This window comes from Cydia fagiglandana, chromosome 12 (assembly GCF_963556715.1).
Source record: "Cydia fagiglandana chromosome 12, ilCydFagi1.1, whole genome shotgun sequence".
Lineage (NCBI taxonomy): Eukaryota > Metazoa > Arthropoda > Insecta > Lepidoptera > Tortricidae > Cydia > Cydia fagiglandana.
In genome coordinates this window covers 4313076-4340710 of record NC_085943.1, presented here as the reverse complement: position 1 = coordinate 4340710, position 27635 = coordinate 4313076, and the positions used below count along the sequence as shown (strand labels likewise).

Sequence of the window (27635 nt, the reverse complement as noted above, 5' to 3'; positions counted from 1 at the left end):
CGGACGGACGGACGGACGGACGGACAGACGGACGGACGGACGGACAGCGAAGTCTTAGTAATAGGGTCCCGTTTTACCCTTTGGGTACGGAACCCTAAAAACTGACTTTGCAAGAAAATCAGCAGACTTTTTAAATCGTCTCTGGCTGCAGCGTAAGACTGAGCGTTCAACTCTGTAGGACTTTATTTATTTTTTCTCAAAGTTGCCGCGTTGTTACCAGTTTTTGTGGGAGAGTTTTCTGTCTCTTAAACCATTTATAGTCGGCCGGAGAACGTTGAGGATAAATCCTTTGTTGAGTTACATAGATCTTACACCTAGACTCCATAATCTAATTTCTGAACCAACGGTGCAAAAAGTATGAAAAAAATCACAAAAATAGTGCTTAAAAAACTCATTTAAATTAAATTACTTAAAACAAATTTGACCAGTTAAGCCGTTAATGAGTTATCGCTAAGTATTCCCTTCTTATTTATTTAAAAGCCTGGCAACTCTTTTTTTGTGACCGGTTTTTCACAGGCAACCCTATACCATTGTATTTGCAATAAAATTACCATCATTTTGATGTTTAATTCAAGCGTCAGACAGATGTGTGAAATTATCGATATAATATCATCTCTTTAAACACGGCAACCACATAATAGTGACTGGAAAAACATAAGGCAACCTAGTTGATTCATGTTTTAAAGGTACTTTGCATTGAAACTTATTTCGTTCGTCAGACAAATCGGTGAAATTTGAAGAAAAAAATATTTTTTCAAAAATTAATTAAAAATAGCCTTGACCATATTTCTTCAGGCAACCCTATTTATTTACGTTCTGGAACATATTTTCTTTAATATTTTCATAGTTTCATCCGTCAAACAGATTGGTGAAGGTCGACCATATATGTATCTCGGATCTCCCACTAATTAATCGATTATCGACGAAAATATCTCTAATCATGCTGGGCGATATTTGCATACATACAATTTTTTAACTTCAAACTTCAAGAAAACAGGTCCACAAATAATTTTACTGATAAAAAAACACACAGTATTTATAAAAGTTTATTGTAAAAATTGTGAGTTTCCATAATGCGTTCGTTTGTACTGACATTAAATACATAAGTTAATAAACATTGTAATATGTTTTATTTAAAAAAATGCATTAATAGCGTTGACTTGTCATTGGTCCCATATAAATCTTACTTCTAAATTTTTACACAAAACCTGCATTTACAAAACTAAAATACTGTCAATCGTATATCGATACTATAACGTAGTTTTTAAGTATAATTGTCACATTTATCCATAAAATTGAATTGACATACTGTTTTCATTAAAATAATGAAATATAAATACTATAATTTAGCTCGCATGCCGTGAATTAAGGTACCTATTAATAAATACCTTGTAAATGTCGTTAGATAAATACCTTGGGCGTTTTAATATACTTTCATGTATGTATTTAAAAAAAAACCTAATTATTGAAGATGTATTGTAATCATTCTTACAATTGTATACTTTTTTATATCCACCATAAAGATTACGTCAATATATGTATATGTTTAGCAAATAATTACGTAAACATTACAGATAATAAATAATAAAATGACATTAGAATCACTTACATATTCTATAGGTTTAAAAATAGAAGTATTCGAGCTTTGCTAATAATACAGTAAAATTATACATTTTTCGTTTGCGTCAAATCCGGTAGTTCTGATTTTTTGCAGGCTTGTTTATCATGTTGGCCCAATGAATAATCCAAGTTTGTGACCTCGAGCGCCTAACGCAACTTTGTCAAAAATCGAATAAACCGCAATTTTTTTTAGATTTGGGCGATTATAACCCTAAAGTACTAGTTTTTGATAGTAACTTCCCAGGGCGCTTTTAAAGTAGATTAAATTTGCTACAATAAGACACTAGAATTGTCTCTGTACATCTAATATTTTCCGAAATAAAACCTTTCAAAGTTTTATAATTTTACATCAGTTCTTAGCTATAATATAAGGGTTAGGTAGGTAATTTATATGGAATTCATCACCGGCGCGTTCTACAAAATATTTATTTTCCATAAAAAAATGTATGAGTGCCTATTTTGAAAAAATATTTAAAAATATAAAAATTTAAATATAAAATTTTGAAAGGCTTTATCTCGAAAAATATTAGATGTACAGAGACAATTCTAGTGTCTTATTGTAGCAAATTTAGTCTACTTTAAAAACGCCCTAGGAAGTTACTACCAAAAACTAGTACTTTAGGGTTATAATCGCCTAAATCTAAAAAAAATTGCGGTTTATTCGATTTTTGACAAAGTTGCGTTCGGCGCTCGAAGTCACAAACTTGGATTATTCATTGGGCTAACATCATAAACAAGTCTGCAAAAAATCAGAACTACCGGATTTGACGCAAAAGAGCCAGGTTACAAAATTCGACAAATTTACTGGATTATAAGTAGCAATAGACGGTAAATAATTATTGATTCTTATTAGATAAGTTTAAGTAGATAATTTCGATAAGTTGATACTAAGTACATTCGTACGTTTTGAACAATGTATAACATATAAATAAACACAAATCACCAAAATCGAAAAATCTAACCGATTTTCTATAAAATTGTATTCGGCCGTGATTGGCTTGAACAAAACCAAAAGTAACCAGTGTAAAAATATTGGTGCTAATTACTCAAAAATATATCCCATAGTTTTTTGAGTATGATAATTATACAGATACACCCATATTTTTACACTTGACTGTACCTATATATTTTAGTAAAAATGATAAGAAACTCGAACTGTAAAATTGATTTTATTCTTTAAAGCAGACTTTTGTGGGTTTGATAATGTTTACATTTAATCTGACAGTACTTTGTTTATAAAATACTTCAAACTTTCTAAGCTAGTTTTACGACAGGTGCTTATACGACATTGTCGGACAATAAGACACTGTACATTGTAGCTTTAATAGCGTATTGTGAAGATGCAACCGGCCGAACTGTTAAAGTTGTAAAAAACTTCTCAATACCTTCTTACATTTTACGATTCAATAAAACTGTTTCTAGTAATAGCAAATTTATACAAATTGACTGAACGTTTCTTGTTTTATTTCTATTGTAGTTGTTACCGAATTAAGTCTGCATTGTTTTTTACGGTAATTTATTCATTATGCTTTTTGACGTGATAACATCTTATAAATCGAAGTGCGAAAAAGTGTCACGTTGTGGACATATTTCCATGGTAACGTTGTGGACGGATCTCAATGGTAACGTTACGGCCATGTCTACTTAAGACTTTATCACGCAAAATTATCGTCCGTAAACCGACTTTACAGACAGTCATATTTTTTTTCTATGTGGGATCTATTGGAGAAGCAAGTGATCCTATACATAATTAGAAAACCTGGTCATTAAATAAGTCATACTTTCATAATATTCTCACTACAGTCACTATTAGTCTTATACTCTAGAATAAATCATGGGCAACGTAAGGTAATTTGAATTCTATTCTGTAATCAGACATAGAAAACACTAACAGCATTAGAGAATGGGCTATCTGCCAAAAGCAGTAAAATACTGCCAAACGATTCCACACAAAGCAAATTTAATTTTGGATTCAAATGGAAGGATACTAAATATAAAATTGCATGTTGAACTTAGCTGCCATTATCTGAACTTAGCTGATATTTATCAAAGTCTACGGTATAAAATAAAAGCTTTCTTCGAATGGTTTAATGGCTGGCTTATTGTCTAGAGTCCCTACTCTAGAGCCTAGCTAGATAGCGATTTGAAAATACATTTAATATTTTGTTCAGCTATCAGTCCGGGTGGATATTGAAAATTTTAGATCAACGGTATCCTTAACAATTTGTAGAAATATGTATGACAATTACCAAACTTATCAACATTCATTTAAATCAGCTTCCTATGTTAAGATTCGTCAACTTTGTTCCGTTTTTTGGACAATGCTTCTGCTTCCTCGATCGTGTCCGGGAGCCGCGTGTTCCTCGTCTCGGGCAGTATCAGCACCAGAAGCCCTGAGACGATGCACATGCCGCCGAACAGGACCGTGGGCATGGACTTGTGGTAGAAGGTCTAGACAAAAACAAATTGAAGTCGTTTAAAATAATAAAAGTGATGGGGGAGTCTGCGTCTGAATATTTAAAACTTCGAGAGAGTTAAACCAATTGTTAAAATTTAGATAAAGCCATATCAAACCAATAAACGATACTGATACTACAGTCATCAATCGCAGAAAAGAAAGGCCATTAGGTTTTTGAAATTGCAATGATCATTGATATTTAGAGGTGGTGATTGCTAACCTTCACTAGTTGGAGAGGTAATAAGAGAGAGAGGGAGATTGGTCTTTGCCCCAAACTTTCCTACTGAATACAAAATGATTTGGCACAAAAAAGAATGGACAGTGATGATGGCAACGGAGATATAGAACTTAGACTTATATCGACCGGGATATGGACCGTGATTACCTTTCGTATTGTTTTCGAGCTCCCGATACAAAAGGTAATCACGGTCCATATCCCGGTCGATATAAGTCTAGTGAAACTAACAGTGAATCATTCAAAACTGTTATTGATGTAGAACTTACCAATAGCGGCGTCATCGGCGCGACCAAAGACCCGATCTTACCAGCCGTCGAACAGATGCTGATCAAAGTCTGTCTCATGTTCGTCGGGAAGACCTCAGACACGTAGATATACACGGAGCTGTAGGCAAGGGTCACGCTCCATTTGCCGACGAGGTACAGCGCAGTAGACCACCAGGCCGCTGTACAACGGAATCTGTTATGAAATTAAGGTTATGTGGTTTGCGCCTTGCGGGCGGTTTTTCATGGATATAAACGATTATTTACTAGTATAATAATCATAGTGTAATAATGCTAAAATGGATATAAATAAAAAATTTTATCACCAGGATAAACTTAAAAAATATTATTGCAGGCCGCATTTTAAGTCCGCTCTCAATAGTGTTTTCACCATATCGGATGCTGTCTCTGCGCGTGTCCCACGACAAGGGTAGAGGCAGTATCCGCTCGGTGTAGGTTTTTCTTATATATGTATGTATTTCATTAAATTGTCGAAAGGGTACGTGCTGGCTTCGGCTTCATGTACGCCTCCGCAAGTGTGCGGGATATCATTGTCCCGTGTATGTGAAAGAGATATTTTTTTTTGGGATTGTATTACGTACCTACCTCATTAATAGTTATTAAGTAATTAGACCGGGCCGCGGCCGGGCCGGAGCTTCCAGTGCTTCGTTTTCTATGGAAAGCATCACGTGATCACCAATTAGTCGTCATAGAAAATGATCTGCCGGACGCCTCGGCCCGGGCTCGGGCCGGTCTAGCGTCAGTCTTCCTTTAGTCACAATATTTGTTAGGTACGTACTTATTGCATTTATTACTGCCATCGCAATCCAGCGCGGGAACGCTGCCTGCGTGTTGGGCATCCTCCCGAAGGCACCAAATTTTGATAGGTATTTTTAATTTTTAGTTTTAGTTATTTTAATTGTAGTTAGTTTTAGTTTTATATTCCTGTATATGTCTTTTAGTAATTTATGTAATTTAATATTTTGTCATTTATTACTCATATTTTATGGTTATATTCTGTTTTATAAAGTTTTATACGTAGGCTTTCTTACCAATTTCCATTTTTAAATTAGTTAGGTAGGTACTTACTATATGTTTATAGCATAAATAACCTAATGTGCAAACAGGATCATTATTCGTCACGATATATATTTTCCTTCCTTCCCATCGCGGAGTTTCTAAGTGCAATATGTATATTAAGTAATTAAGTAGGATTTGTTTGGCAGGGGATTTTGTAATTTTAAGTTAGTTATAAATTTAGTTGGGATTTATTATGTATTGTATCATTGTTCTGCATTTATTAATAATATTGTATTGTATCTAATTTAATTGACTCAATAAATTATAAATTAAGCAGGTAGTAAAATAACTTCAATTTCATAAATCACGGTATTTTTTTTACATATACATATTTTTTACTTTTCCGAAAGAATTACAACATAATGTTTAGAAATAGGCAATTTACCTAATTTACTTATAATAATAAAACGCTTTGGAGGTAGACATTACCTACCTACTTACCTAGTAATATTTAACGCATTCACATATGCGTTGGTGGCAGTGAATGTGTTAAATACTAATTTAAATATTACCTATATTCTGTAATTCTGCAACACTGTTGAGTATAATTTAAAATACAAAAACATTCCTAGTTGACCGGCGGAGTATTACTACCTATACAAAATAATTGACAATCATGAGAAATTTTTTTCATAACATTCTCACGCTTTTGATAACCTTCTATTTGGTCCCTAATAGCTATGTAAATAACATAATTGTGGTTATTTTGTCGAAAGGACAAACGTATCTCCATGTTTCACAATAGGGCAAAATACTGTAGTTTAAAGACAATAATATATTTTAGAGGCGGCACATGACAACAATAAGAGTACCTAGTGAGAGTGCATAAAAATATCATAATATAATTTATGATATGTTTTTTTTTTCATAAATATGTATAAACTTTTTAAAGTGTGATGCGACACCCACTCGGCCATTTTTATGTTATTGACAAAATTACATACCCTAACTGATATTGATACGTAGGTACTTAAACTTATAGAAAATAATAATATTGTAAAGATGATTATCTACCGCGAGGTGGCGCGAACACATATCCATCCATTCCCTAATAAATTTGTCAACCATTTTTATAACTACATACCTATAGGGTAGGGTAAAGGATTATAGGTGCAATACCTACACCTACTATATCTGTATGCAATCAATACATATATTCAACATAACAATATAACAATCATCGCTCATAGTTTGGTATCATAATGGTTAGTGATGACACAAATAATCAACGTTAATGTGATTGCAGTATTGCTTGTGGTTTTACTCTATCTCTATATCTATTTGCGGTTGAACTAATCTAAACAACGATGATAATCCACACTGTATGACTGTGTTTGTGACTGCAATTTATTGTTAAAGGTGTCATTAGACCTATCGATGCCGAATCGGCTTGTGCCACAGTAAATGATAGTAGGTACTACCGTACAGAAAAGACACTTCCTGCAAAACCGAAGTGTGACAGCGACATACGGCGCGATTCGGGAAATGAATTAGAGATGCACTAGATAAGATATAGTAAAGATATGTGACGTTCCACGGCGAAAGGTACCATTACCCCGACTGAATATTGGAGCGGCGTTAATAATAAGCGTAAGCGCCAGCTGCTATAAGGTACCTACCTTTTGCCGTGAAACGTCACATATGTGTGAATGTCTAACGGCGCGATATCTTAAAGTTCAAATCGCGCCGTTAGGGACGAATTATGATGTTCCTTTCTAAAGTATGGCACTATCCATTTCGGCTACTTAGCGTTGTTAAAATTCATGTCATTATCCTATCTGTGGTCGTGCACGCAAAGGAACGTCAAGTTGTGTCAACCCTAATAATTGCTCGGAGCAATGCTGAGCCGAAAGGAGCCAAGAATGCCAAAAGGAGGAGTGTCGCCTCACTGGCTTTACCATTCAAACTTCTATACGTTATTGTTAAAACCGGGCAAGTGCGAGTCGGCCTCGCGCACGAAGGCTTCCGTACCATAAAGCAAAAAAAAAACGGGAAAAAATGTAAAAAGAAAACGGTCACCCATCCAAGTACTGACCACGCCCGACGTTGCTTAACTTTGGTCAAAAATCACGTTTGCTGTATGGGAGCCCTTAAATCTTTATTTTATTCTGTTTTTAGTATTTGTTGTTATAGCGGCAACAGAAATACATCATCTGTGAAAATTTCAACTGTCTAGCTATCACGGTTCGTGAGATACAGCCTGGTGACAGACAGACGGACAGACGGACGGACGGACGGACAGCGAAGTCTTAGTAATAGGGTCCCGTTTTACCCTTTGGGTACGGAACCCTAAAAACTTAAAAGCTTCAAGCCCCTCAGGTACCTATACAAAATGTCTTGCATACGCATAGGTGTCTATACATTTTACAAAGAATAAGTTTGCAAACCGTACGCCATTTTACATATTTCAAATATGAAAAATGCCTATACGAATACCTATTGCTCTAATAGCTAGATGCAAGAGGGGCTTTATTTACTTATTTATTTTAACTAACTAGTCGACTGGCCGAGTCGAGCTAAAGCGAAAATAATTACATTTTTCTTGCTCTTATGCCATTGCCATGGATATAGTGCGTTTTCTCACCGGCCTAAGCCGATTCAACGTCGAAAAAAATGTGGTGACACCCTAAATAGTCGTACTGAGGTAGTGCATAATTATTTTCCATCGTATTTTCGCGGAGACGTACTCGATGAACGTGTCTTGCTATTTCAGTCAGTCTCGGTACAAAAAGTACTGATGTTGGCTGAAGTAGCATGACAAATACGAACGTTTCCGAGAAAATGTGATGGAAAATAATTATGAACACATCTGAATTATGATAACATCTGTATATACTTGTACTTGTACAATGAGAGATAAGTTTTAATACCCGACGGAAATTACAATGCAACTAGACATAATAAGGTAATAATTTTGATGAACTCATTTGATACCTACTGCAAATATATTTAATGAAATTGGATTAAATGTTCCTTACCTACAGTATTTTTTAAACGCCATACGATTAAACAAATATGTAACTAATAAGCTAACGACTGGAAGCTAAATCATTATCGTGTTTTTTTTCAAATGAATATTAAGTAAGTTTTTCCTCATACAGATCGTTCTTGAAGTGCAAAAAACTTGACTGGAATTAATAATAACAAAAACTAACACGTAAATCATTGTTTTTTATGCTACTTAATAAGATGTATTAATTTTTATCAAGGTGTTTTCCTTGAACTCCTTGAAGTGACTTATTACCAACATTAATAAATACCTATTTTATTGTAATCGTTATTTGAACAGTCGTACACTGATCTTGGTATAGGTCGCGGGGGTCCGCTGGATGCGGGTGGCGCGAGACCGGTCATTGTGGCACTCTTTGGGGGAGGCCTATGTCCAGCAGTGGACGTGATCTGGCTGATATGATGATGATGATGACGATGACACTGATCTTATTGGGTTCACTGTTATTTTTTTAATCAATTGAATATCTAAGCTCTAAAACCGACGTCATATTCGAGTTGGTATTGCATCATTGGCAAGGAAAACATACCTAAAGTTTTGGTTGCCAACGACACAAAACCTTCTCATATTTATTTACCCAAACTGACGATGAACTATACAGGGTGATTCAGGAGACGTGAGCAGGAGTAACACTGCGCATTTCGTAAATTATAAGCAACTGTTTCCTATCAGTATTAGTGAGGTAAACGTTAATTTTCTAGTCGTGTTGAAAAACAAAATTATTAATTTATTTACGACATGGATGGTCACCCTAACATTAGAATACTAAACTATCGATATTCTGTGTCAAATTGAATGTCATCACTGTCATCACGGTCTGGTTACTTTTGAAAACTCGTATCTCACTCAGGTTTGACATTTTATTTTCTTCGTAAAAGAGGTTTTATGTTTATTAATTAGGTCTTGTAGGGTGACCATGATTGTAGAGAATTAAATTTGCCCTCACGAAAAAGTTGAAAAATAGGAAAAAGTGTGGTTGTTTCACCTAAATACGACGGTGATCGATCAATTACCAGTTACTGAGTGTGCAGGATTAGTCCTGCTCACGTCTCATGAATCACCCTGTATATTATTGTTAGAACGTCTGTATAGCCCTTAAGTTATGTCTATGACAAATGATGTATTATAAGTAGATCTGCATTATCTATGCTTCTGTCTCACCTATTAACATGATGTGACATTTTTTGTACTTTATTTCACCATGTGAAAACGGATAATATACGATGTGAGTACTCGCAATCTATTTATTTAATTGCCCTCCAACAATCGATCGCACCGACCAGGCAGATGCTGTTTTTCCTAGATGACCTAGATGCGGCCAAGTGACAATCTGTCACAATTATTGGGTAAACTCTAGTGTTAAAACAGTAGGGTTTGACACGATAAGTCAGCAAACATTTTGGTGGATTTTAACGTATACATTCGTATCAGATGTATGATGTATGTACAGATGTAGTGCATAATCTTTTTCCTTCGTATTTTCTCGGTAACATTCGTATTTATCATGCTACATCAGTCAGCCTCAGTACCTTTTCTACTGCGATTGACAGAAATAATGACACGCTCGTACGTTTCCGTGAAAAGACGATGGGAAAAGATTATGCACTACATCTGTATGTATCAATTGATTTTTCAATACCTAATCTAATCTTTAAAAAAACATATTTTTTAAGACCCTATCGAATTTATCACCCTGTAGGTAAAGCTTAAAGGTATGTTATGTATTATAGTAGCATAATAAATATTCCGCTACGCTCTAGCTATCAGCGTTAACAAAGTACTTTAAAAGTTGTTTACATTTATTTTATGATCGGTAATTTAAAGTATCACCTCATTGTGCACACAACCATGTCAACAAATACGATTGTATTCACATGATTTGTACCTACATGTGCCATGTCATATCATATGTAATACTTAGCGACACGTGTTCATTGTGACAAAATAGTTGTTGGTCGTCGAGTTTCATTGCAAATATGAAGATATTTCTTTGGGAATCTAATTTCCAAGTACATAACCGTAGCTCACAAAGTAAATATTACCTATTGTATGTACTATTGGTGACCGAGCGTCAGCGAATTATCTCCGTTTCGTTTGGATCGTTTGGATTATGTTCTCAAATAGATCGCAAACCTCAAACGATTCTCATGAAATTTTGTGAGTAGGTTCGATGTTTAATTGGATTGTTTTGTTGATTCCGTGTTTTGATTTTTTTTTATGGGGAACCCATGGAGGCTAGTTAGGTCTACGGCTCACAGACTCAGACAGGCTCTGAGCCACTAGTTTAATTTTGTGACGTATTCAAAAACTAGGAATGATGAAAGAATTTATGTCTATTATCAGATTGGATAAATAGCGGATTAATTAATACAAGGAGAATAAAGAAATAACGTAGATTTTCTTTATCACGATTATTTCAAAATAATTGCAATGGGTACCTACCTATTCTATCGTAAATTGATAAGTGATGAAAATAATTACAGCATTGTCCATCGCTTGGCAAACATAATTCTAGAGTCCAAGTGGAAAATTATGACAATCTCTGTTACGACACTGTACCTAAAATATTATAATTATACATAATTTTTTATGTCTCTGTATCTTTAAAAAAATAAAATGGTCCTTTAACTGAATAAGGGCCACTTGCACCTTTCACTAACCCGGGGTTAACAGGTTAAACCTGGAGTGTCACCATGGTTAACAGTACAATTTGACACTAGTTTAACGGTTTAACCGGTTAACCCTGGGTTAGTGGGATGGTGCAAGTGGGCCTAACGGGGTTTAGGTTATACAAGAAAACTTAATTTTTTGACCGCAAAAGACATCAACTAAAGGATGACTCACGCTAGACCCGGCCGGAGCCTCCGGCTCTTCGTTGTCTATGGAAATTGGAATGCACCACGTGATCACTGATGAGCCGTCATAGAAAATTACATGTCAGACGTCTCGGCCCGGTCTAGCGGGAGTCATCCTTAACGCGCCCGATCTGTGCCTTCGTGCATTTCGATAATGTTTACGATGACGCACCGCACAAGATAAGCTTCTGGGTCGAAGGGTTAAATAGATAACGAAAAAAACCACCTAAAACTGGCTCTCATAGTTTTCCCTCTGGACTCTTATTGTTAGCTACTCACCCTTTGGCAAGAAAGCGAACAGCATGCTCGTAGCGGCACACGTCGTGTACGTCACTACCAACGTCTTCTTCCTCCCGTACCTGTCCAGCACTAACGCCACCACCACGTACGCCGGTATCTCCACCAGCGTCACCAGCATAAAGCTTAAATACTTATTGTCACTCAACGACACAGAGTTTATCGTCATTCCATAGTACACAAAAGAACAAGTCATCCACAGAAACATGCAGATCAATAGACGCTTCCATATTATAGATGAGCGAATCGCTTTGGACAATTGAGATTTCTTATCATCAGTTTGATTCTCTGCTTTCAAAAGCGGATCTCCGAGATTATCTAATTCAAGTTTTCTAGGGTCCAGTCTATTGATTTTGGCAGCGGACATCAATATTTTGATCGCTTCGTCTTTTCTTCCTTTGCTTAGTAGCCAGCGTGCGCTTTCATTCATGAACCAGACGTATAATGTGACCAGGAGGGCAGGAGCGTAGAGTATGAAGACGTAAGTTCTCCAGTTGTTGACGAACCAGGCTATGCCGGAGAGGATTACTACGCCGATCACGAAGGCCATGTTGCACATGGCTGATACTATGACGCGTTGCTTGAGGCCGACCAGTTCTACAACTGTGGACAAATTTGAATTGAATGGAATTAGAAATACTTATGGCACCGTTGAGAGTAAAGAATGACTCACGTTAGACCGGGCCGTGTCCGGGCCGGAGCTTCGGGTGCTTACTTTTCTATGACTTGACAGGTGATCTCGTGATGCATTCCATAGAAAACGATGCACCGAAAGCTCCGGCCCGGACACGGCCCTGTCTAACGTGAGTCTTCGTTAAAATAGATATACCTCGCTTACAGTTTCATGAGGTTCGATAAAAATGCTAAAATTAACATCAGGAGCAGAATATGCCTGTTAGAACAACAAGCATAATTATTTCACTGAAGGCATGTAATTTTCACAAAATCACATTCAATCTTTCTTTTAATAAATAAATAAACACAAGGCTGATTAAAAATAGCATAAAACATTATTGTATAATTTTACTGCGATTAACTTTCAAAACCTTTTGGCCGCCGGACCTAGTCCGCAAAGACGCTCACTCACACGCCAGAGTAAATTCTAAGTAAACAACTAATAAAAAGTTTAGGGATTGGAAAATGTGATATCGATATTTACAATTTATGGTAAAAATCTTCTCAATTTGGCTTTGTTCTTAACCAACTTTAATTTATTTCGAGAATGCCAAAAATTTACATATTTTTTACACACGACAATGTTAAAAATAAAGGTCTTTATCATTAAAAACAACCACTAAACAATATCGATTCATGACGTAATATCACCGCACTAGGCTCTACGAGAAGTCTTGTATACATGACAACGGCGCGCATGGACTGCCCGCAGTGCCGACAAGGACCGTTTCCGCGCGGATTAAGTAATAATAGTCTCTAGGTCAACGGCGTAAGCGCTTGTCGGTACGTAAACTTTATAAGCGTATGGTTAGAGCCGCGCATCGTGTGTCGATAATATAAATGTACCGGAACTTTGGGGAAAATGACACGTGGGTTGAATTGTCAATGAGTGAAGAACAATAATATTGGATAAGGGTGGGGATCAGAAATGTTCGGGAATGCATGTTTCACATTCGACATGTTTCTTAGAAGAGCTTGTCAGTTCCCGTATTACACCCTCCCTACCATAATAATTTTTCGTCAATTTCAAATACATAACATTCTCATAGTTAGGCGACACTGACTAGTCCGAGCGTCCGCCTGTAGGTACCATTCTTGTGCGAAGCGGTCACTGCAGGGTATCACTCCCCACTACACTATCATCTCAAAATGAATCATTTGTTCTGCAAATAGACCACAAGGGCAGATTTACTTGTCTGACTCTACTATGGACAGCTGAACAAGTTCCCTGAACTCCAGCTATAGTTATGCCTGTCTCTCTCTCGTTTAACGTATTCTAGTTACTAGTTATCACCAATTGGCATTTAACAGGTGTTCAAATGCTTAAATAAAACCAGATTGGCCACTTGATATTTATTTTGAATATTCTCTAGAGATGCACCGGATATTCGGTTACTATCCGGTATCCGCCCTATCCGGCCAGTATTTTAATATCCGGCCGGATACCGGATACTGCCCTACTATCCGGCCGAATACCGGATAGTACCATTGCTTGATTTTGGAGTAAACAAATTGGATTTAAGAAACAGTCACGGTCATAATTTTATTGTTTTTATTATTATATTACGGTGTTTATTATTTTAAAACAATTTAGAGATTCAACTGACTTGCACGCGCACTCATTTCGAACCTAGAAATGTGTCCGCGCGAACGTTCACTTAGAAACAGGTCAAAACTGCAGAATGCGCACCTGAAAAAGCGAAATGTAGGTGCAGCTCTGCTGGCCGATATTCGGCGGCCGGATACCGGATATTCGGCCGAAGGTCAGGCCGAATATCCAGTATCCGGCCAAACAACTATCCGTTGCATCTCTAATATTCTCATATCGAATTAACATTCCCATCCCTAGCTGTCTTGTATACAAGACAACGGCGACGAGGAACATGAAAAACGTTGAAAACTGGAGCAATTTTTTTGATTGCCTTATTATAAAAGAATGGATTTATTTATCTGCTTTAAATGCAATTATTTTAAAAATCAATGACCTAAAACATTAACACGAGTGTAAAAATATACTACAATTGATGTTTTTTCACATTTACCGAGCGGTTGAATTTGTGTCTTGTATACAAGACAGCGGCGCCAGTGTATCGTTCTATCGTTGTCTTGTATACATGCCAACGGCGGTCAAAGGGTTAACAACCGTATGTGTATTTAAAAACTAGTTTGAAAATATACTTTATATGGCACGAGTCAAATATAATTATAGATACTATTGCTTATTAGGTTGTTATGCTATGCGCGATGGATTATACTCGTAATGATGGTGCACGATTAAGATAATTATTATGAGTCATGAATGTCATTGATGGGCTATTTATAGAGTCAGACATATAAAGTGTTATTTGTTTTCCTGATCAATGTTTCTTAGAAATAAATGCGAATACCAATAGATTGCCATTGAAATTGTTATTAATGGAAATAGACATTATGTACTTAGGTCACGGTTGCAAAATATGTGTTCTTAAAACGTATCTAATTATATTTAGTCTTTGGATATAGTCGTAGTAAAAATGCTATTTGGAGATGTTATGATTATGATACAATAATTTAACTAACGAAAGTGCTATAGATTGTAGCTTTCTAATAGGCTCCGACGGTCCTTTGTCTATTGTTAAGTAAATCTATAATCAATATCGCGATTTGCGATATGAAAAGTTCCCAAGGAAATAATATTTGCTTCAGCTCTCGGTCTCCATCACATTAACTATGGCCTTTTCCACTAATTAATATAGTTGGTAACACATTTACAACAAATGCTGAATAATTTATCAAAGTACTTGATTAATTACTAATTAAAACAGAGTCTAAAAGCGGGTCCAGGTTATCAGATCCGTCCATAATATTATTGCCAACCGTTCAACAGAGGGTACTTTGTTCTGTCTGATAAAAATGACGTTTGAATTCAAGCGTCCGCAATTAGGTAAAGATAGAATTATTAAAAAGTAAACAAGTTTGCTGTACCGCCAAAGAAACTAACTACTTTATCGTTTTTGTCGAAGTCGTAAATTCTCAAGGTGCAAAGGATAAAGAAAAGAAGAGTTTACATCTGTTTCGTTAAAAATGTGTTGGCATTAATATTGTCAATTGATACCTACAATGGCCAATGCCAATGCCAACATATGTACCAATGGCAATGAATTAGGAACGTCCACAGACCAATTTGTGGGAAGGTCTCACGATTACATGACATTAACATTTGCTTGAATTTTATTTATGAAATTAAATCATATGGCCTTAAAACCTTGGCCTGCCGTTGACGCCGTACGCAGCATACTTTATGGAAAGAGCAACATTGCCAAAGAAAAAGACGTTTAATGCAGCGAGCGACGTCAACCGGATACCGGACCAAAGAGTCAATCATCAATTCATCAGGTACTTACTCAGAACATACGCCGACGGGTAAAGCCCACCCCCAAAGCCGGCCTCGAAGAAATGCATAACAAGATAAGTGGTGTAATCTGGTGCGAATCCTCGGAGGATCCCGAAGACCAGCGAAGCGGTTGCCGCGATCCCGACGGCAATCTTTCGGCCGAAGCGGTCCGAGATGGCCCCGGTGAAGAGCATGGCGGCGAACATGCCGGAGTTGTGTACGGTGCCCACCAGGGCGCGCTTCCACTCTTGGCAGGCGAAGTCGAACTGAAGAGACGGTAAAATAAAAGATTATGAATATTAGAAAAATCATTTATTTACATACAATATATATTTTTTTGGTGCAATAAAGATAAGGATATTTACTTACTTACTTACGAATTTATCCCTGAAGGGGTTTCCTACTGCTATTCTTTTAAGAAAATTAGAGAGGAATTAACACAAAAGGTATATTAATATGGAAATATTCTTATAACACTGTGTGAGGTGTGCTATAAAAATTATAGAATTGTAATTTGAAAGGTACCAATTCGACAAACAATATCATTTTATAGGTCAAATCTATTGCAACAAAATGATATGACCCAGATTTATGGTATAATAAAATATGTAGGGTTAGTATTTTAAATACTCCTAATAATGATAATTCAGCATCTAAATGTCAAGACTTCCGTGAAACAATTTATAAATATAGACGTCACAAGGTCTATTAAGCCCGAAGTCTGCAACTTGTTAGTCTCCTAAGTTACCTAAACATGTCACTCACCTCTTGCATAAAGCTTTGATCAATCTCATACACGTATCTCTCACACGGCACGACATTGCTGGTGTTGAACTGATCTGCCGTGCACCCCGTGCCGGTCGGCGCGTATCTTAAGCAGGACTCCAAGTGTTTCTTGTCTGGTGTGGTCGGGATGGCGAACGAGTATTCGAGCCATGAGGTGTCGTTGTATAGCCCTTCGCAGCCTGGTATTTCGCATCTGTGACATTAAATGTTAGTCAAGTTTACGTGCTGACGCGATCGCTTGGACAGGTCTCCACGGAAGACCAGCGTCAAGATACCTGAAAGGTAACTTGTCATTAAGCTGAGGGGAGACCTATTCAGTGACGTTTATGTTTTATACTTATAAAAGTGTTGTATTAGTTTTAAGCAATACTGTAAGCGTCCTGAATAAATTTATTTTCTTTTTTTCTTTCTTTTAAATTGGGAATGTATGTCTACACTAGTGTGTTTTCTAGTATATAGTTTGTTTTTAACTATTACAGCAGGCGTACCTTAACGCACTCGAGATTCGCTCGCAAAATACCCAGTGTGATAAAGCCCTAAATCGTTTTACTTACGTCAAACGCATGTGATATTGCTTTATGACTCATGCAGCCCAAAGTTTATATAGTTCGTTTTTTTAGCATTAGAAATAAGGTAAACAATCTTGAGGTGTCTTTTAATTGAAAAACACATTTTAAAAATAAGTTACGGCAAATATGTAACAATTATGAATCTAATACGATCACTTATATTCTTCTGCTTTCATAAGTAATAGTTATTGATTAAAAAAAAAGCGTTTTTCAATTAAAATACATGTCAAGATCGCTTACCTTCTTCCAAGTTCTTTCTAATGCTAAAAAAACGAACTATAGTTGTGATCTGTTGATAGTCATTAGCCATCAATGCCAAAGCTTGTTTTAGAGGACGCGTTGGACGCAGGATGAGTACCTACTCGGGTTGTCCCGTAATTGGGTCAAAACATTTTGGGAAAACCGGCGTCTTTTTTATGGACATTGAAATAGTTAGTGGAGTTAGACCAAGAAAAGTCGGCAGAGATTTTGACAGCACACGCAGTGCCAGTGTTATTTATACGTCAAAATCTCTGCAGACTTTTCTTGGTTTAAATCTAATGATTTGGCTTTTTCTAAGACTTTCGTTAGTTTGTTCATACAAATTATAAGAAGTAGGTTTTAACATACCTAAATAGATAAAGTAGGTATGAACTTTTAGAATTTCAGAATAAAGACACAACCTTAACTAATAGGTAGCTACTATAAAGAAGCTTTTGATCCTATCTTTCTATTTGAATATTAGGGAGCTTATGTAAGTACTTTAAAGGATTGCCATTTTCCGAAATCGGGATGATATTTTATCATTGGCTCTTCAAATGAGAGAGTTAATATAGGTAATTATAATAATTGACGAGATGTACGCGAGGGACTTTCCTACAAAATAAATATAACCTTTTATAGCCCGTAATACTTATCAGTGAAATATGCCGTCATGTATTTACGTCAGGAGTTATCAACCTATCGAGAGGTTTTTGGTAATTTTGGTAGCACAAAGGTGCTTTTATTATTAGGTACTGATAAATCATTACGAAATTTATGATACCTAATCACATTCATAATATTCATATACATAAATACAGGTTCGATACTCGCGTTTTAAATAAAAACACATCGCTATATGTGATGACGATGTCGCCTAATGAATTTCTAATAAATAACAGTGTCGAATTTAAAAAAGTGACAAACGTCTAATGACTACCGCCATGTCATGTAATGTTAAATGTTAAACAAACGTGTTGGTATTTGATTTGACACGTGTTATGCATTCGCTATTAGAAAAATAAGTTGTGAAGATTACAAAATGAATTATATGTATAATATTATAAAAAAAAAAAGTCAATATTTTGCAAATACTTAATCATTATTTTATTAAATTACGGGATGAATTAGGACCATAAAATAAAAGCAACATTTGTCTTAAAAATAAATTTGTAGTATAAACTGGTTACTAATTTCACTAAATACACGGGCAAGTCATGAAGTCAGCTTATTTAGGCACTCTGCAGCAGTTTTGGCCGAACGTTAATTGCATTAACCATTATAAATTGAACCGTAAACTGTAACCGTCCGTTACCGTGTTAATGGCCATCATTGGTTAATTGCATTAACGTTTCGGCCAACGCAGTAGTCTTACAATTTTCTAGTTATCAAAGTACGAAGATAAGTGAAATTTACTATATGCCGATATCGATAAATTTGTGACGTAAGACAGTATACCGCTATCTAATTCATAAAAAACATTATCACTGTAATAAAATAATTAAATTGAATTATCATTATTTACAGGTATTGCAGTTGCAATAATAATAAATCAAAGAGTCTTAATTAATATTATTGTTTACTTCAAGGTTGAGTGATATTTCTTATTGAGCGTATTTTTTTATTTTTTCCCATTTTTATATATTTGTGACCTATTTTGCCACTTTTGTGTTATTTGTACTAAGAATCACGAGCTTCGATCCTAATGGGATAAGAAAATGTCCCAGAGTTTTTTTTTCTTGTTGTGTTACCATATGTCAAAGTACTGAAGTACTTTGTATTGCGGTAACAAAAAGGATATTTTGAAAAAATGTAAGGAAATTTTAGGACACTTTTTCTTCTATAAGGATGAAAAGGGCTCGCGATCCTGACTAGAAATACCAAAAAAGTGGCAAAAAAGGTCACAATTATAAAAATGGCATAAAATAAAAGAAATGCTCTATTACGATTTAAAAACGCTTGCTAGTCTTGCTACTGATATCGAAAACACTTGAGTCGATATTTAATCAGTAATCAGTAGCACTGGTACCTTTTAACCCCGCTAAGCCCGGCGGGCTATGGGCCCGACTCGGATTTTAAAATAGACATCTATTAGATATCTTTTAGACATCACCAAGATACGATAACGATATGTTTTAGATCTAACCTGTCAAATTTGACATTTGCGCGATTCTGGAGACACTCTTGAACGATTTCCACAGGATATGACTTAGAGATCCAATTCACATCTAATAGAAAGTGACATTGGTTGCCCGAATTGCGCTGCAAAAGAGAACTAGTTGATATCTAAACTATAACGTATCTAGATTAATCTAGAATGGATCTAGTACGTGTCGTGTCTCATGTGAATATCTTGAAGTTCGAATACGGCAGTATGTATTAGTAAGAACCCCTATACCTTAACCTACCACAAGTCTGTTGTATCGGGGTCGGGGTGACCCGAGACGCAGGTCCTTATTTGACATAGTTTTAAATTAAATTTTTGTGTTTGTATACGTCATAATTTAATTTGAGCATATTGTACTATATAATTACTATAATTACTGTAATTACTTTTGATCTCATATGAAAATATTTTCTGAAATAAATTAATTTCATTTACTCATTCATTAACTACTTATACCTAGTTAAATACTGACCTGTAATTCTGCTGTTGGGCCTCAAAAATAAATCCACACTCGAAGAAAGCGCTTAGCAAAATCGGGAAAAGCAGCAACACGAAATTGAGTATATTGTAGCGTCCGTACGGACCTAGGCTCTCCAGCACCGAGTCTAGATTAATTTCTTTCTTCTCTTCCATCTTGGCAGCGGGGTCAAGGGCTCTGGAAAAGATAACGAATGTTAAAATTGGATTGGTTTGAACTTTTAAACTGTTTGAAATCTTATTTTTCAGGTAGTGAAAACACTTTTTCTGTTCTGCAGCCGGAAAGCGTTAATTTTTGGCCCACTGTACTAAACGATGTTGCCGGTTTCTGATTTCTCCGGTGAACAGAAAAATAGTATCCACAACTCGGCCAGTGAATATGAAAGCCTCAGATCACATGTTATGGCTCCTCTACACGATGGGCCAGCGCTGGCCTCTCCAAGGGACGCAGAAATGCGGTAGAATGAGACAGCAATAGGTATCACTTGCTCCCTCTAACGCATAAATGCGTCCCTTGGAGTGGCCGGCGCTGGCCCATCGTGTAGAGGAGCCATTATGATGATAATCGATGAAATCGGAACCAGGTTAACATAAAATTTCATAGTCGATGACAATAAAACTTGAACCACGTGAACGATATTCGATTGAAACTTAGGTACCTAATTTTCTTATTACATAATTTATAAGCAATCTCTTTGTCTCACTAACGCTTGAAGAGACGTGTCTGATAGAGATGCAAACTGACAGGGCATACGTATTTGGCACGTGTATCTATTACTGAGGCGTAGTTAAATATAAATGATTGCTATGCTCGAATCGTAACGAATTAAGTATTCCATACGCTAGAGCCTTGTCTCACGTGGCCAGTAAACAATACGTTTATCCATCAAGGAAGATAGAAGATCAGCCAGGCGGGCTGCGCGCGTTCCAAGACATTGTAGAGCCCTGCCGGGCTAGCACATCATTGGCGCGACACAGCCCGGTTCGAATTTTAACATTAGTCAAATATACGACTAGATACGATATGCATTAGATACGTCAGTGTTAAAAGTGACGTTTTTGTTTAAAGTTCGAATCGGGCCGAGGTATCTCGTGGCGCGATAGACTACCCGTCCCGTCCGGGCCCTCGTTTATCTCGCCGCGAGACTCTGTCGCGCCAATCATGTGCTAGGCCCATGAATCTAGTATTAAACTGGATTGGGCAGTGGTCCCCACCACTAATAACTGACAGAACGGGATGGTTTTATGTATCCTTCAGTAGGAGTAGCAGCGAAAGCGCTATTATTGTTTGTCCTTGTCACAGAACAAAGTCTCACATATTTTTTGTTCCCCACCATAAATTTAGTTTGATTAATGGTGGGCAACAAATAAATTCGACCAATCATAGTGTCGCATTGCGTATGTTTTGTCCCTCACGCACGCACGCGTATACCACTTCTATAGGATGCTACCTTCTATGGCTAGGCCTGCTGTTGGTGGTGTAGAGTTGTCATATGACAATTTGCAATGTTCTGACAAAAGTCTAGAAATCCTGACATTTCCTGCACGGTCATTTCTTTTACATCGTGGGTTATAACGTCCACGATTTACCATTTTCTGGGAAACTTTGTTTACGAACACTGTTTATAAACAAAATTGTTTATAGTGAATACGTGGCTTTATATTTCGTACTACTTATGTGTGTGCGGACAGTCAGATGTGTTTCAATTTGTCAATCCTAAGTCTTTCAAGTCTAATCCTAAGACACAATATTTAATAAAATTTAAAACTAGAAATCTTAATGATATAAAGAGGATAAATAAAAATAAAGTGTTTTTTGTATTTAAGTAGGTACATAATTATTTCCATATAAATAATGTAAGATTTGTGAGTTAATTTTCATCTGGATATTGTAAGATAATTTATTTATCTAGTTAATATATCTCTAAAACCACATTAACCAGGTACTTATTAATGAGCGTTTGATAAAGGAGGAAATCCGTTTAATTGGCCATAATTGGATGATAAACTGACTGCCAGTTTGTTAATTGACCCCTTAATCTAAGGTAGTACTTATTCACTGTTTTGACTACTCAATGACCGTACTGTAGTTTTGAATCATCGTATATATACCACTAACCGATTTGAACTTTATTGCATGGAGATAAGGTTTTCTAAGAATATACTCATGTCTGAGGTCAACGGCGTTCATGAGAACATGACAGCCCTATTAAATAGGGTACCTTAATAATAGGCCCTATTCTTTAAGTCCTTAAGGTACCGTTGGGATTCAGACTACACCAGTAATAGGTACTGCTGCAGTATAAGGTATTTGACTAATAGTCAAATTAGTTTCTTTTTTCAAACTGTCAAAACGATTTTGCTACTATGGTATTTATATGAAACACTAGCATGTGACGTCACCGTCACGTGGTCAAATTACTTACTCTTTATAGTTTTCAATTACAATTCGTCTATAAGTAATAAATACACGGTGGCCAAAAAATAAGCGCATTCCCGTTGCCAAGGAGGTTTTGGAATTATATTGAACAACTTTTACTATGGGACCAACCCCGAAAAAAAATTTAGGTCTCTACATAACCTACCCTCATGGTGTCCCCTCCCAAAATCCTGGATTCACCACTTACTAATTCCTTGTTGAGATTGCGTCTAACTCTATCCATATACTTATAATTTTAACTTCTAGAGAAAGATTAACAAAAACATTGAGATTTCCTTTTCGCGATTTCGGGATTGGTTTCATAGTAAAAGTTGCTCAGTATAATCCCAAAATCTTCCTGTCAACGGGAATGCACTTATTTTTTTGCCACCCTGTATACTAGTATTACAAAATGCTCAACTATTTACCTAAACCAGGGCTCGGAAACCGGTATTTGCTCCATACAAAAATACCGGTATTATTACGTTCTTTTTCGTTCTTTGGTTTATTATTTCTTTTTTAATTGGACAATCTGATAACACAAATTCGTTACCTAAATACATGATCCAGTCTTACGTAAAAAGCATAAAATAATTCAAAATATTGGTCTATTTCGGGGTTTAAAAAAAATACCGGTTCCGAGCCCTGACCTAAACAGGTGCGACGGCTTACCATGGGGTAGATTTTGAGTCCGTCCAAGTTAACTTTGCAACGACTTGAACAAAAGAGGTTCATGAGATACAGCCTGGTGACAGACGGACGGACAGTGGAGTCTTAGTAATAGCGTCCCGTTTTTACCCTTTGGGTACGGAACCCTAAAAAGGATTACTGCATTAATGCGACTGTCTATGAGGCTATTTGTGAACACACTTAAGTGTCCTTGATTATTTGATCACGTCATTCATGTTTGTCAAGTAAGCTCGAAATGTGTGTCAAAAGGTTACTAACACAAACATGTGTAAATAATCCGCTTCGTCCATGCATAGTACAGTTGGAGCGAAATTAATTGACAAACAATTGATTCCCTACTCGTAGTTCGTGTCATCACGAAGACGCGCAGATTTGGCAAATCTAACCTTTAATGACATGGCAATACGAGTCAAGGCACGCGTCTTCGTGAATGACACGATCTATACTTTGTAAGTTTGCAGCAGCAGGCACGTAGGTGGTACAGTCACCTGCAATAATATGTTATACATCGAAGACCGCAAAAATATCTGTCCCGATCTTATTTGTAGAGCCATAAGAGCGTGTCACATATTTTTGCGGCCTTCGAAGAGTAACATATTATTGCAGGTGACTATACCTAGACTGGTAGTATGCCATTGCGTCATATTGACAATATAAATAATTGTCTTTAGTTTGAACCACTACCACCACAGTAATCACGTGATCTGATATCCATAATCCGGATTGTTCTAGCGTGAGTCATCCTTAAATTGACAGCAGTTTGAAAAACAATATTCATTCAGGGGTATTTACCTATTCATAAACCTAACCTGATCAATCTAGGTGTTTTTTTTTAAATATTTCTAAAGAAGTTAAAATTATATGGATATACAAGTACATATATGGATAAAGTTAGACGCAAGCTCAACAAGGAAAGTAAGTGGTGAATCCAGGATTTTGGGAGGGGACACCATGAGGGTAGGGAATGGCGGGACCCAATTTTTTTCATGGAGGATCTCAGACCAAATGCTTAGAAAGGGTTGAAGTTTCAAAAATTTGTAAGATGATTTGTTTTTACTCCTAGCTCCTCGGCCTAGCTCTTGGCATTATTCAACTTTTCTGGGTGTCATTCTGAATCCCTAACAACGTTTGTCCTAAAGTCACTTGCCCTAACTGGTTTGTCCTAATGGGCACATGCCCTAAAGATCAATTATCATAACGATTATTTTCCATAATGTAAGGTTCTGAAAAATGGTTAGGTTTTAGAACTTGCTGCCACAAAAGTGTTTATGTTTATTGGCGTGTCTCTGAGGCGCGGGCCGGGGTGGTCCAACCACCTCTGGAGGAGGTCAGACGGTGGAGACTTGATTCCCGTCGAGTGCTCCTCCAGAAGTGGAAAGAGAGATTGGAGGCGCCAAGTGCCGGCCACTGGACCGTCGAAGCCATCCGACCCGTTCTGGAGCGATGGATCAGAAGAAAGGAGGGGTTCCTCTCCTTCCACCTTACTCAGGTTCTCTCGGGGCATGGTTGCTTCGGAAGATACCAGTGTAGGAGGGAGGGACGGGAACCAACTATGCAATGCCACGACTGCGGCGATGCCGAAGACACGGCGCTGCACACGCTGGCCATTTGCCCAGCGTGGGCGGATCAGAGGGCCGCACTCGTGGCCGTAGTGGGGAGAGACCTTTCCTTGCCAGCGGTAGTAAAAGCCATGCTTGGTGGGGAGAGTCGATTGAAGGCGGTGGCCTCCTTCTGCGAGGACGTGATGGTGCAGAAGGAGGCAGCGGAGCGTGGCAGGGAGGAAGATCCGGCCTCTCAGCCAATGCGCCGCAAGCGCGTGGGGCGGCGGCGGTTGGCATACGACCGCCGGTTACCCCCATAAGGGCACTTGTGGGCGGCAGGCTCGGGGACGTCTGTCGCCCGCACAAAGGTCCCTGCGTGGGCGGGCGCGATGTGTAAGCAACGCGCCCACTGAGGTGAAGGGGTGATTTCCCCTAGAGTCGGGTCCGAGTCCGGACGGCTGCTGGCGAGGTTGCGGAAGAGTACTTCGGCGTTCCTGGGACCTCGCCGTATAGCAGCGAGGCGGCAACAGAGGGGTTTTAGTGGGTAAACCTGGGGTCTCATTAGCCCACAACAGGGAGTCCCACATAACCATCCCGGCCCGTCCCCGCGCCGGGGTGGTATGCGTAAAGCATTTCCCCTCTTAAAAAAAAAAAGGTTAGGGAAAACAAAATTAGGGTTTTTAGTGTTAGGACACCTGATCATTATGACAAACAATATTAGGGAATGCAAAGATAGGAGAAAAGACTTTAGGGATTCAGATATAGATCCACTTTTCTTCGGTCTCAATGACGGTGCAGCCCTACTTTACCCGTCTACCTCCACTCTGCACTAGCTGGACATCGGATGATGGTAGCATGACGGATTTAGGAGGAAACGGGGTCATTCGAAGCATGATTTTTGGATGATTTTAGGGGGGGGGAAGGGGTCAAAAATCGTCAAAAATGATGACTTAATATTTATGAACAGGCCCCTTGTCGGTAATTTTCTGTACAAAACCGTCTGCCGATTTTTGCGGGGGAGGGGCACGTCAAATGTATAGGTACGTGACGTAAAAATAGCCATTTCAGATAAACGTCAGTCCTCCAATGTATATGCCCATTGGTCATCCAGTTTCGATAGAGCCTGTTAATGGCTACTTCGTTTGGTTATACGAGTATCCTCCAAGATTCGATTCTACTAGGGAGCCGGCCTTATACTCATAACTGACATGTTAACTTAAACCATACACCGTCCGCAATCCACATTGAAATCAATCGCTGACACCCGAGCCGACCTTCGGCCCGTATCTCGGAAGTACGCATCGCCGCCCCAGCACAATGTTCTGAGTTACTGTCTGCTGTGCCTACGAATGGTATGTGCTGTTTATTTATATCATTCGTTTTGACTTAATAGTCCGTGGTAGATTTGAAAATCGTTAATAATCTATAAAAGTGCATACGAGTAACTACATATTTTGTAATCATACAATCAAAGTAAAACGCTCTCATTTTAAAACTACTTTCTTAAATTACGAGAAACTTGCTAGAGTTAGACCAAGAAAAGTCTGCAGCGATTTTGATAGCCCACGCAGTGCAAGTGTTATTTATACGACATAAACTGGAAAGAACTGCTGCAGCTGAAGCAGCTGCTGCAGCATGTTGCTGGCTAAGTTTTTATTTTGTGTTTGTGCCCACGAATAAAATTATTTCTATTTCTATAATTTCATAGAAGTTTGACGTTTAAAATAACACTTGCACTGCATGGGCTATTAAATCTCTGCAGACTTTTCTTGGTCTAGCTCTATGAGCATTTACTTATTTATCATCTGGTCTTACATAAATATACTTGTTGTTAAATTCGTCGACTCCATCGGATGGAATAAAGTACAATGATTTAATTTAGATCATTGTTTTTAATAACTAAAACAATTATAAACTTGATTATTTATTATGCACCAGTATTACTGATGCAGTTATTGCAGCGTGATATTACTCCTGTTTTTTTTGCTGCTGCGCTGCAATACTGCAGTTGCTGCTGTTGCAGTCTCAATCCGAACGTCACCTTGTGTCAGGTCTCGCGTCACGTGGTAACAAGAGGTGTTGAGAGAATTATTGTCCGAGCATCTCGTAGACAATGCGTTGTTTGTCTCACGAGAATCATAGCTGCCATTGTGAGATACGACGTACCTAGTGATTAGTTTACGTTAGTGACAGTTAGGAACATGCATGATTATTTTGGAAGATACCAGTTAGGGAGCTACTGAGAATCTGCCGGGCTAGCACATCCCGGCACCGGTCCCGTCGCTGCAGTTCGAAAAAGACGGGTTGTCTACATATCTCGCGGCGAGATACTGTCGCGTCAATCATGTGCTTGGCCTACTGACCTCCCCAGAAAAGCTATTTCAAATTTTGCTGGTTATAGAGCAACCTGAAGTTTATTCCGTGTGTTCCGTGAAGCGTGCTGCCTCAAACATACCTACTAACATGGCCATTGTAAACCGTTGTAGAGATATGTAGCTAGTTTCCAGTTTACCGGGAATCTAAACTTAACCGCATGTTAAAAAACTCTTAATAACAATTTTCAAGTAACTAACAACGAGGTAGTTTTGTGGCGAACCTTTTTCAGTTGCTTACCTCCGCCTGCGAAGCAGGCTGCTAAGTCAACGATACATAAGTAGGTGTCACTTGAATTGTCGAATTTTGATTCTTGTAATGTCAGGATAAATATTAATACATATTATTTTCATGTGATTATTTGATTAATTATTTCTTTGAATCCTAAAATAGGAGTCCCACAGTTTTATATAAGTACAGCGTTTTTAAACTCCTTTAATTTCAAGGGTGCCTTCCTGAGCTCAAATTTAGTTACTTCTTCAAAGACACCGAAGAAAGATATTC

General features: G+C 37.5%; 1 protein-coding gene across 2 annotated transcripts in view; it reads right to left on the bottom strand.

Moving 5' to 3' along the window:
- Positions 1-1032: 1032 nt before the first annotated feature.
- Positions 1033-27635, bottom strand: part of LOC134669415 (solute carrier family 22 member 1-like) — a 39355-nt gene continuing 12752 nt past the window's right edge. Inside the window, exons 2-7 of one of the 2 annotated variants that reach the window (XM_063526983.1) lie at positions 20104-20286; positions 16635-16848; positions 15880-16135; positions 11804-12424; positions 4583-4761; positions 1033-4071 (exon numbers count right to left, since the gene is read on the bottom strand). In XM_063526983.1, coding sequence (XP_063383053.1) covers positions 3907-4071; positions 4583-4761; positions 11804-12424; positions 15880-16135; positions 16635-16848; positions 20104-20264 — 1596 coding nt within the window. In that variant the 5' untranslated portion in view covers positions 20265-20286 and the 3' untranslated portion in view covers positions 1033-3906. Of the gene's footprint in view, positions 4072-4582; positions 4776-11803; positions 12425-15879; positions 16136-16634; positions 16849-20103; positions 20287-27635 lie in introns of those variants that run through there. The other variant, XM_063526985.1, reaches the window with a different exon arrangement.